At 44.5% G+C, this 12957-nt stretch overlaps 1 protein-coding gene across 1 annotated transcript in view; it reads right to left on the reverse strand.

The window, feature by feature from the left end:
- Window positions 1-12957, reverse strand: part of cspg4ba (chondroitin sulfate proteoglycan 4ba) — a 100201-nt gene that overhangs the window by 34336 nt on the left and 52908 nt on the right. Inside the window, exon 7 of the mRNA XM_072251789.1 lies at window positions 12112-12243. Within this exon, the coding sequence (XP_072107890.1) occupies window positions 12112-12243 (132 nt within the window). The remainder of the gene's footprint in view (window positions 1-12111; window positions 12244-12957) is intronic.

Genomic DNA, 12957 nt, shown 5'->3' on the forward strand with positions numbered 1-12957 from the left:
ATCCCCTGAGCGGATAAAGTCGGTGATGGTGTGGGAGACAATGGCCTGGTGCTCCTTAGTGGGGTCACGATCGAGGGGTATATAAGAGGAGGTATCCGCGAGTTGTCGCTGTGCCTCGGCAAGGTAGAGGTCAGTATGCCAGACACAGACTATATAAGCTAAAGGGCCTGTTTCTGTGCTGTCGTGCTCTCTGACTTTATGACTCTTCTTATGGAGGAGAATGAACAGTTAACGTTTCAGGCCTGCTGAAGGACTGTTCATTTCCCTTCATAGATGTTTCCTAACATGCCGAGTTCTTCCAGCATTTTGTGTGTTATTCTTTATTGGGAACCTGTTTTATAATGAACAGTCAGTGTCCAGTCTGCTGAAGTTGCAAGCTAGAGCGCGAGTGCTTCTTCAAACTGTGGAGCTTCACAGCAAACCGTGTTATAGAAACCTGGTTTAGTTTGCAATTGACAAAGATAGACACAGCAGTTGGAAAACAATGATGTACAATGACATTAGGCGCCCATTTGATGCCTCAACTCCAGTGCAAGTGCCAAGCATCACTGGAGCTGCTCAGTCTAATTTGTAGAGTGATGCAAAATGATTAGAAAATGGTCATTATCACAATGCACCTCTGGGAAAATAAATCTATTGTATAATGCTGAAGAACTATTGTGCATTTGAATTTCCTACCCTCAATCTTTATAGCATACAACTTTACTGCACATCTTATTCCGATTCGTTAACAACTGTGAATGTGCTATTATACTCTTGGCATTGTATTTACAGCCTTTGGTGTATATTGCTGGAGCAATGACAACAGCGAACATCTTCATTACAATCAGACATGTCGTTTTCCAGAACTATTCATATCAGGAACAATTCCAGCACTGACTGGATGATGTTTAAATAAGCAATTTGCTTTTCCTACATGACTGAGTTACTGGGTTTATAAAAAAGGCTTCCGGTATTTCTGAACCTACAGCATAACAAATGTATATTATTGCCAGCATGTAATCCGTTTATTGCTTGGGATCCGGGAGGTAGCAACATACACAGGATGCAGTTTATGAAATTGGGAATCAGAAGACATATATTGTCCCAGAACTTACTGAAGCTTGTGCCAAAACACTACTATTTCATTCAGTATTAAACTACAGAACATTACAATGTAAACAATTTGCACCATGCACATTTTCCAAGGATATTTACATGACTTTGGTAGAACCTTCACAGCCACCATTAAAAGTTAATTATAACGATGCTACTTTCATTCAAAATAGTGCCCAACTTCAATTTCCCTAACTTGGGTCAACAGTTTGATGACTTGTAGGGCTGGTAATTATGAAAAAGCACAGGTGAGCCTTTGATACCATGTTAAAATACACACAGTGGCCACCAACGGCTCTCCTTTGGATCGGGACTACAGAGCGTCGTGGGAGCTGAATTCTGAAGGAAGGCAGTTTTTTTTTTTTTTTTTAAAAAACTTCTACGAGTGCAAGAAGGGCGAGACTGCGCAGGCGCGTGACGTCAACAGGACCGCATGGAGAGTTTAAAAAGGAGACCACCCTATATAGTGGGCAGCGGAGTGAGTGGGAACAGAGTGTAGGGCTTTGGCTTCAACAGGCTTCGGCGGTAAACGGGAAGAGGCGAGAGCGAAGCACCAACTCTTTTTTCTCTCCCCGCCCTTCGCGAATCAGCCCGGACAGACAGGAACAGCAGGGCTCTCACAGCTAACGGTACGAGCTAACGGTTTAAAAAGTTCGTCTGTTTGGCGAGGTAAGTGGGTGAGTAGACTTATTTTTCCTGTTTCATTCCTGTAGAATTAGGTAGCATGCCTGCAGGGTTAGTGCTTTGTTCGGGGTGTCAGATGTGGGAATCCTGGGAGACCTCCAGCCTCCCTGATGGCCATATCTGCGCCAGGTGCACCGAGTTGCAGCTCCTCAGAGACCGTGTTAGGGATCTGGAACTGCAGCTTGATGACCTACTGCTTATCAGGGAAAGTGAAGAGGTGATAGACAGGAGCTACAGGGAGGTAGTCATCCCTAGGCTACAGGGGTCAGAAAACTGGGTCACTGTCAAGAGAGGGAAGGGAAATGCCGGATAGTGGAGAGCACCCCTGTGGCTGTCCGCCTCAGCAATAAATATCTTGTTCTGGATGCTGTTGAGGGGGATGATCTGACAGGGGGCACCCACGGTGACCGGGTCTCTGGCACTGAGCCTGGCGCTGTTGTGCAGGAGAGAAGGAGGGGGAAGAGAAATGCGGTAGTCGTAGGGGATTCCATAGTCAGAGGAACAGACAGGAGATTCTGTGAGCCTGACAGAGATACCCGCATGGTGTGTGCCTCCCATGTGCCAGGGTACGGGATGTCTCGGATCGGGTCCTGAATATCCTAAAGGGGGAGGGTGAGCAGCCAGTTGTCCTGGTACATGTTGGTACCAATGACATAGATAGGACAAAGGAGGAGGTCCTGAAGAGAGATTTCCAGGAGTTAGGAAGCAAGCTGAGAAGCAGGACCTCCAGGGTAGTAATCTCGGGATTGCTACCTGTGCCACGTGCTAGCGAGGGCAAGAATAGTAGGATCAGGCAGATGAATGCGTGGCTGAGAGACTGGTGTAGGGGGAAGGGCTTCAGATTCTTGGATAATTGGGATCTCTTCTGGGGGAAGTATGACCTGTTCAAAAAGGACAGGTTACACTTGAACCCAAAGGGGACCAATATCCTGGCGGGAAAGTTTAATAGAGCTGTTAGGGAGGGTTTAAACTAATTTGGCAGGGGGATGGGAACCGGAATGATAGAGCGGAGGAAGGGGAAAATAGAAATAAATCTAAGATAGTGAGCAGTAAAGATGTCAGGAAAGACAGGCAGGTGATGGGGCAAATTTGTAGCCATTGGGATGAGTTGCAGTGCAATAAAGTTGCAGTGAAATCAAAGCAAAAAGAATCAAATACTGGTCTTAAGGTGTTATACTTAAATGCACGCAGCATAAGGAATAAGGTGGATGATCTTGTTGTACAGCTACAGATTGGCAGGTATGATATTGTGGCCATCACTGAGACCTGGCTAAAGGATGCATGTCTCTGGGAGCTGAACGTCCAAGGATACACGGTGTATCGGAAGGATAGGAAGGTAGGCAGAGGGGGAGGTGCGGTTTTATTGGTAAGAAATGATATTAAATCATTAGAAAGAGGTGATATAGGATCGGAAGGTGCAGAACCTTTATGAGCTGAGCTAAGAAATAGCAGGGGAAAAATGACCCTGATGGCAGTTATTTATAGGCCTCCAAACAGCTGCAGGGATGTGGACTACAAATTACAACTGGAAATAGAAAAGGCTTGTCAGAAGGGCAGTGTTATGGTAATTGTGGGGGATTTTAACATGCGAGTGGATTGGGAAAATCAGGTCAGCACTGGATCTCAAGAGAGAGAATTTGTAGAATGTCTGCGAGATGGCTTTTTAGAACAGCTTGTTGTTGAGCCTACTAGGGGATCGGCTGTACTGGATTGGGTATTGTGTAATGAACCAGAGGTGATTAGAGAGATTGAGGTGAAGGAACCCTTAGGAGACAGTGATCATAACATGATTGAGTTCACTGTGAAATTAGAAAAAGAGAAGCCGAAATCTGATGTGTCGGTATTTCAGTGGAGTAAAGGAAATTACAGTGGCATGAGAGAGGAACTGGCCAAAGTTGACTGGAAAGGGACACTGGCGGGAAAGACAGCAGAGCAAGCAGTGGCTGGAGTTTATGCGAGAAGTGAGGAAGGTGCAAGACAGGTATATTCCAAAAAAGAAGAAATTTTCGAGTGGAAAAAGGATGCAACCGTGGTTGACAAGAGAAGTCAAAGCCAAAGCCAAAGTTAAAGCAAAGGAGAGGGCATACAAGGAAGCAAAAATTAGTGGGAAGACAGAGGATTGGGAAGTTTTTAAAACCTTACAAAAGGAAACCAAGAAGGTCATTAAGAGAGAAAAGATTAACTATGAAAGGAAGCTAGCAAGTAATATCAAAGAGGATACTAAAAGCTTTTTCAAGTATATAAAGAGTAAACGACAGGTGAGAGTAGATATAGGACTGATAGAAAATGATGCTGGAGAAATTGTAACGGGAGATAAGGAGATGGCAGAGGAACTGAACGAGTATTTTGCATCAGTCTTCACTGAGGAAGACATCAGCAGTATACAGGACACTCAAGGGTGGCAGAGAAGAAAAGTGTGCGCAGTCACAATTACGACAGAGAAAGTACTCAGGAAGCTGAATAGGCTAAAGGTAGATAAATCTCCTGGACCAGATGGAATGCACCCTCGTGTTCTGAAGGAAGTAGCTGTGGAGATTGCGGAGGCATTAGCGATGATCTTTCAAAAGTTGATAGATTCTGGCATGGTTCCGGAAGACTGGAAGATTGCAAATGTCACTCTGCTATTTAAGAAGGGGGCAAGGAATCAAAAGGAAAATTATAGACCTGTTAGCTTGACATCGGTGGTTGGGAAGTTGTTGGAGTCGATTGTCAAGGATGAGGTTACAGAGTACCTGGAGGCATATGACAAGATAGGCAGAACTCAGCATGGATTCCTTAAAGGAAAATCTTGCCTGACAAACCTATTACAATTTTTTGAGGAAATTACCAGTAGGCAAGACAAGGGAGATGCAGTGGATGTTGTATATTTGGATTTTCAGAAGACCTTTGACAAGGTGCCACGCATGAGGCTACTTAACAAGATAAGAGCCCATGGAATTACAGGAAAGTTACATACGTGGATAGAGCATTGGCTGATTGGCAGGAAACAGAGAATGGGAATAAAGGGATCCTATTCTGGTTGGCTGCCGGTTACCAGTGGTGTTCCACGGGGATCAACGTTGGGGCCGCTTCTTTTTACATTGTACATCAACGATTTGGATTATGGAATAGATGGCTTTGTGGCTAAGTTTGCTGACGATACGAAGATAGATGGAGGGGCCGGTAGTGCTGAGGAAACGGAGAGTCTGCAGAGAGACTTGGATAGATTGGAAGAATGGGCAGAGAAGTGGCAAATGAAGTACAATGTTGGAAAGTGTATGGTTATGCACTTTGGCAGAAAAATAAACGGGCAGACTATTATTTAAATGGGGAAAGAATTCAAAGTTCTGAGATGCAACGGGACTTGGGAGTCCTTGTACAGGATACCCTTAAAGTTAACCTCCAAGTTGAGTCAGTAGTGAAGAAGGCAAATGCAATGTTGGCATTCATTTCAAGAGGAATAGAGTATAGGAGCAGGGATGTGATGTTGAGGCTCTATAAGGCGCTGGTGAGACCTCACTTGGAGTACTGTGGGCAGTTTTGATCTCCTTATTTAAGAAAGGATGTGCTGACATTGGAGAGGGTACAGAGAAGATTCACTAGAATGATTCCGGGAATGAGAGGGTTAACATATGAGGAACGTTTGTCCGCTCTTGGACTGTATTCCTTGGAGTTTAAAAGAATGAGGGGAGACCTCATAGAAACATTTCGAATGTTAAAAGGCATGGACAGAGTGGATGTGGCAAAGTTGTTTCCCATGTTGGGGGAGTCTAGTACGAGAGGGTATGACTTAAGGATTGAAGGGCGCCCATTCAGAACAGAAATGCGAAGGAATTTTTTTAGTCAGAGGGTGGTGAATCTATGGAATTTGTTGCCACGGGCAGCAGTGGAGGCCAAGTCATTGGGTGTATTTAAGGCAGAGATTGATAGGTATCTGAGTAGCCAGGGCATCAAAGGTTATGGTGAGAGGGGGGGGGGGGAGTGGGACTAAATAGTAGAAAATGGATCAGCTCATGATAAAATGGCGGAGCAGACTCGATGGGCCAAATGGCCTACTTCTGCTCCTTTGTCTTATGATCTTATGGTTTTTATTAGGTACAGCTGTATACCTAATGCAAGTATCTAATCAGTCAATCATGTGGTAGTAACTCAATGCGTAAAAGCATGCAGACATGGTCAAGAGGTTCAGCTGCTGTTCAGTTCAAACACCAAAACGGGCACAAATGTGATCTAAATGACTTCGGTCGTGGAATGATTGTTGGTGTCAGATGGGGTGGTTTGAGTATCTCAGAAATGGCTGACCTCCTGGAATTTTCACACAACAGTCACTAGCATTTCCAGAGAATGGTGTGAAAAACAAAGACATCCAGTGATCAGCAGCTCCGTGGGTGAAAACACCTTGCTAATGAAAGAGGTCAGAGAAGAATGGCCGGACAGTTTCAAGATGACAAGAAGGCAAGAGTAACTCAAATAACCATGCATTATAACAGTGGTATACAGAACAACATCTCTGAGCAACATGTCGCACTTTGAAGTGGATGGGTTACAGCAATAAAGGACACTCAATGGCTACTTTATTAGGTGCAGGAGGTACATAATAAAGTGGCCACTGAGTCTACAATCCAATTATCAGTTAGTAAGTACTTTAAATCTGAGTGACAACCTACAGAGAGTCAGGGACACAGCTTAGCATATCACAGAAACCAGCCTGCCCTCTGTGAATTCTGTCTGGACTACCCGCTGCTTCATTAAGGCAGCCAGCATAATCAGAGATAGCACTGGTGAACTACGGCGATGTGCTTCAGGCTGCTTATAAAACTTCTAAATATACTTCTTTAATTACTCTCACTGCAATCTGCAGCGTGTAATTTCCCTTTAAGCAGCGTACTTTCAACTGTCTTAATGAACTAGTGATTTCAAGATCTTCAAAAGAACTCAGCAGATTTAACCCTCAAGCATGCAGGTATGGCACCTTTAAGTGGATAAGGATACATTGTGATAGCTGGAAGAGAGGGAAGTGGGGAGGTCTTCAAGCCAGGATGAAACACAGAGGAATGAGACCCCTCTACCCAGCATGATGTTAGCAAATGTACAGTCACTGGAAAACATGACTGAGGACCCAAAGGCAACATTGCTGTACTAGAGGGAAATGACGAATTGATGTGTTCCCTGTTTCACAGAGACATGGCTCACTCTGAACATGCTGGATTCAGTGATCAAACCCAGAGGCTTCTCTAACACACAGGATGGACCAAATTGCTGATTCAGAGAAGGCAAAAGACAGGTTCTCTGTGGTACGCAAATGCGTCTGATTTTTCTCATTCTTGTTCTTCTGACCAGGAACATCTAATGATAAAGTGCCGATAATTCTACTTACCAAGAATGCAGCTTACATACCACTAAAAGCCAATGGTAACCAGGCACTCGAGATATTGAATACTTCCATAAGCAAAGAAGAAGCAACCCACACCAATTCATTTCAAATCATGGTTGGGGGCTTCAATCAGGCTTGTTTGAAGACATCTCTACCCAATTACCATCAGCAATCATGAAACACAGGCGCCCAGCAATGAGTATCATCTAGTAGCTCTTAAATTCACTGTGATGAAGTACTTTGAGAAGTTGGTGATGAAACATATCAACTCCTGCCTGAGAAGCAACTTGGAATCACTCCAATTTGCTTACCAGGTTCACAGCACATGTTATTTCATTGGGTCTTCACTCAACCCTGGAATATCTAGTTAGCAAGATGCATACCGCAGGATGCTCCTTATCGACTACAGCACAACATTCAACATTATCATCCCCTCAAAACTAACTAATTAATAAGCTTGTTGTCAACACCTCCTTGAGAAATTGGATCCTTGATTTCCTCACTTGCAGACCCCAGTAAATTTGGATTGGCAACAACATCTCCTCCACAATCTCCATCAGCACAGGTGTACCACATGGCTATGTGCTTAGCTTCCTACTCTACTCCCTTTACTTATGACTGTGAGACTAAGCACAGCTTCAACGCCACATTTAAATTTGCAGATGACACCACTGTCATTGGCCAAATCAAAGGTGGCCTTGAATCAGCATCTAGGAGGGAGATTGAAAATCTGGCCTGACTGGTGCCATAACGACAGCCTCTTACTGAATGTCATCAAGACCAAGGAGCTGATTATTGACATCAGGAGGAGGAAACCAGAGGTACGTGAGCCAATCCTCATCGGAAGATCAGAGATGGAGAGAGTTGGCAACTTAAAATTCCTCAGTGTTATCATTTCAGAGGATCTGTCCTGGCCCAGCACGCAAGTGCAATTATAAAGAAAACATGGCAGCACCTCTACTTCTTTCAAAGTTGCTGGTGAACGCAGCAGGCCAGGCAGCATCTCTAGGAAGAGATGCAGTCGACGCTTCAGGCCGAGACCCTTCGTCAGGACTAAGTGAAGGAAGAGCTAGTAAGGGATTTGAAAGTGGGAGGGGGAGAGGGAGATCCAAAATGACAGGAGAAGACAGGAGGGGGAGGGATGGAGCTAAGAGCTGGATAGGTGATTGGCGAAAGGGATATGATAGAATCATGGGACAGGAGGCCCAGGGAGAAGGAGGGGAGGGGGGGAAACTCAGAGGATGGGCAAGGGGTATAGTCAGAGGGACAGAGGGAAAAAAAGGAGAGAGAAAGAATGTGTGTATATAAATAAATAACGGATGGGGTACGAGGGGGAGGTGGGGCATTAGCGGAAGTTAGAGAAGTCGATGTTCATACCATCAGGTTGGAGGCTACCCAGACGGAATATAAGGTGTTGTTCCTCCAACCTGAGTGTGGCTTCATCTTTACAGTAGAGGAGGCCGTGGATAGACATATCAGAATGGGAATAAGATGTGGAATTAAAATGTATGGCCACTGGGAGATCCTGCTTTCTCTGGTGGACAGAGCGTAGGTGTTCAGCAAAATAGTCTCCCAGTCTGCGTCGGGTCTCGCCAATATATAGAAGGCCACATCGGGAGCACCGGACGCAGTATATCACCCCAGCCGACTCACAGGTGAAGTGTCGCCTCACCTGGAAGGACTGTCTGGGGCCCTGAATGGTGGTAAGGGAGGAAGTGTAAGGGCATTTATAGTACTTGTTCCGCTTACAAGGATAAGTGCCAGGAGGGAGATCAGTGGGGAGGGATAGGGGGGACGAAAGGACAAGCGAGTCACGTAGGGAGCGATCCCTGTGGAAAGTGGGGGGGGGGGGGAGGGAAAAATGTGCTTAGTGGTGGGATCCCGTTGGAGGTGGTGGAAGTTACGGAGAATAATAGGGTCCAACGTATTATGAGAAGGGGGAAATCTGACAGGAGAGGACAGAAGACCATGGAAAAAAGAAAGGGGGGGGGAGGAGCACCAGAGGGAGGTGATGGGCAGGCAAGGAGATAAGGTGAGAGAGGGAAAAGCAAATGAGGAATGGTGAAGGAGGGGAGTGGGCATAACTGGAAGTTCAAGAAATCGATGTTCATGCCATCAGATTGGAGGCTACCCAGATGAAATATAAGGTGCTGCTCCTACAACCTGAGTGAGGCCTCATGACGACAGTAGAGGAAGCCACAGACTGACATGATGGAATGGGAACGGGAAGTGGAATTAAAATGGATGGCCACTGGGAGTTCTCACTTTTTCTGGTGGATGGATTCTAGGTGCTTGGCGAAGTAGTGTCCTAATCTACGCTGGGTCTCACTGATATATAAGAGGCCACACCAAGAGCACTGGACACAGTATGTGACCCCAACAAACTCACAGGTGGAGTGTCGCCTCACCTGGAAGGAATTTTTGGGGCTCTGAATGGTAGTGAGGGAGGAGGTGTAGGGGAAGGTGTAGCACTTGTTCCACTTGCAAGGGTAAGTGACAGGAGATCAGTGGGGAGGAATGAATCGCATAGGGCACAATTCCTGCAGAAAGCAGAAAGTGGGGGGAGGGGGAGGGAAAGAAGTGCTTGGTGGTGGGATCCCGTTGGAGGTGGTGGAAGTTACAGAGAATTATATGTTGGAGCCGGCGGCCGGTAGTGTGGTAGGTGAGGAGAGGACAAGAGGAACCCTATCCCTGGTGGGGTGGCGGGAGAATGGGCTGAGAGCAGATATGTGTGAAATGGAAGAGATGCGGTTGAGGGCAGCATTGATGGTGGAGGAAGCAATGCCCCTTTCCTTGAAGAAGGAGGATATCTCCTTCATTCTGGAATGAAAAGTCTCATCCTGAGAGCAGATGTGGCGGAGATGGAGGAATTGAGAGAAGGGGATGGCATTTTTACAAGTGACAGGGTGGGAGGAGGTATAGACCAGGTAGCTGTGAGAGTCAGTGGGTTTATAATACATTTCTCAGGATGGACTATCTTGAGCTAGGGATTCACAGTTTCAGAGTGAAGGATGGCTATTCAGGATAGAGACAGGAAGCAAGAGGGTCATAAATCAATGGAATTCTATACCAAAGAGGTCTGGGAAGGTTCATTCAGTAAGTACAGTACTGGCTGTTCCGATTTATCATTGTCACATATACCAAGCTACAGTGAAATGTTTTTATTTTGTGAGACATCTGGACAGATCATGCTACAAGTGCATCAAGGCAGTAAAATGAAAACAGAATGCAGAACATATAGTGTTACAGTTACAGAAGAAGGGTAGACAAAGAGAGTGACACTATAACGAGGTAAATTGGAAGACCGAGAGTTCAAGACTTCATCTTTTAACATACAAACGGTCTGTTCAAGTGTCTAATAACAGGGTCTGGTAGTACTTGCTTGAGCTTTGATATCTATCCAATGGGAAAGGGGAGAAAAGCAAATGCCTAGGGTGGACAGAACCCTTTGTTATGTTCGTTGCTTCCGTTAGACAGTGCAACAGAAGGGAGAATGGCAATTTTTTGCCGTCTTGGGCACAGCAGCTGCCACACTGTGATGCATTCAATTTGGGTACTTTCTATAGAGGTAAGAATCATCAGACACATTCCAAATTTCCTTCGCCTTCTGAGGAAGTCCAGGCATTGGTGTGTTTTCTTGGCCATTGCATCCAAGTGGTGAAACCAGTCAAATTTGCTGATGATACTTGCATGTTGGAGCTGGAAGCTTTCAATCAACTCTGGGCGTATATTCAAACTAGAGATCGAATTTTAAATATTAAGTAAGGGATATGCGGATGGTGCAAGAAAGAGGAAATGAGGTAAAAGATCAGCTATGAATTGATTACATTGTGAGGCAGGCACATGGTGAGTTCCTTATTGTACTTCCTCAGTTTTATATTTAAGAATCTAATACTATTGGTATCATCTGAAATACAGAGGGTTAAGGTAGCAAAGTGTGACAGAATAAGCAAAAGATTGTGTAATATCAAAAAAACATGAACTAGATAGACATTATAAGATTAATTGAGTCTTTGCATTCACTGATGATAAAGACAATCCTTCCAGGTGGAAAATTTATCTGTAAAAGTTGCCCTTAGACTTTTACCCACCACCCACAACATCAGTCGTTAGAATAGATCTTCTTTCTAGTTCCAATGTTAACTTGTCAGGGGTTTCGAAGTGAACTAACATATCAGGAGTAAGCCAGGACTTTGATTCTGAAATACTGAAAAATGCTGAATTTATTATACTACTCTTGACTGGGCAGAGACCAGATCCAGCGAATTTGATACTAAGTTTGAGATATAGCATTAGGGATCATCTTTAAATGCTTAAGGCACTACACAGGAGTTTTTTTAAATAAAAAACAAAGCCTGATCCCAGACATAGGGAGACGAATGGACATGTGAAGCAATGCCATTTGGCGTACAGAGATAACTGATATCAGATACAGGCATTTTAATTGCACACGTTGAGTTCACAAAAGGCACAGGCCTTGAAATACAGGTGAAAGCACCTGAGACAAACAATAAAAGTTAGACAGCCTGTCTTAATTGGGATGCTGCCTGAGTGCGAAATGTTGACCTACCTTAAGTTTTACTTTTATTTTCATGCGAACATCTGCCCATCCCACCCACCTCTATCATTCTCCCATCTGCTGTCCTCAAGAAAGCAGTGTAAATAATAATTCTTTCCTTTCCAGAGAGACAGATTTTGCTTGCTGTATGGCTATCATGCATTTTTTTATTTGAAGTACAATAGTTATAAGTTATTGTTTTTATTTGTTCTTTGAAGAAAAGTGCCACAAAAGTACAGATGAATGTACCTGGGCTAACAACGGTATGGAGATGCAATTCATAAATAATAGTCTAGCTTTTCATTTAAAAACACTTGAAAACAAACCGTCTTTGTTGATGACAGGCAATTTCATTTCTTGAAGTACCTTAAAATGTATAAAGTAATAAAAAAAACACAGAATCCAGGAACTAACAGCTTACCTGGAAAGACTTGTAAACGATTATTTGTCTCCATGTTCATCACCAATGCCGCTGCCATAATGGTAAAGATTTGTCGAGGAGCAAAGTTCACTCCATCCGTAACCTGAAAATTAAATCCACCTGACATGGCACCTGAAAATAGAGTTGACAAACTAAGTATATTTGCAACAATCCAGAGTCAAGTTAGATAAACATCTTGAGTCAAAGAAACTCTAAATTTCAAAAGTCCAATTCTCTGCAGCAAATGAGGGGGGGGGGGCTACCATCTTAGTCCAAAGGTTGGAGCACTACATTTGGTGTACAATGAAAATATGGATCCCACAACCCAAAGCACATCCACGTCAGGGTGGAGAAAGAGAGGACTGTTGCTTAGGTCAGGTGGGGCCTGTCCTGGTTTGAAGGACAGGGAGTTGAGTCATTCAGAGCTCAATCAATGCTGAGGAGGGAATTTGGTTTTGTAACAAGGGCTTGATCAGGACATGGAAGTGGGAGCTTTTGCTGGGCCTTAAATTGGCGACCCATGGCCGGGAAGCAGATGCCATCATTGATACTTTGATGCTGGTGTTCAGAGATTAAGGTGTGGAATTAGGGATAAGAATGGATTAGCCAATGTACTATATAGAAACAGGCTCCACGAGGCCATCTTGACTATGCCGAGCGTGGTGCTGATCTGTGCTAATCCCATTTGCCTTTATTAGGCTCATACCCCTTTAGGTCTTCCCCACTGGAGTAATTGCTGAAGGCCTTTAAATATTGTATCTACATCCGCCTCTACTACTTGCAGTTCACACCACCATGTTCCTCGAGGTGGGGAAGAGCAAAAGGATGAGCTCAATGGGTAGAAGT

The sequence above is a fragment of the Mobula birostris genome, chromosome 3, assembly GCF_030028105.1.
Source record: "Mobula birostris isolate sMobBir1 chromosome 3, sMobBir1.hap1, whole genome shotgun sequence".
In the NCBI taxonomy this organism is placed as follows: Eukaryota; Metazoa; Chordata; class Chondrichthyes; order Myliobatiformes; family Myliobatidae; genus Mobula; species Mobula birostris.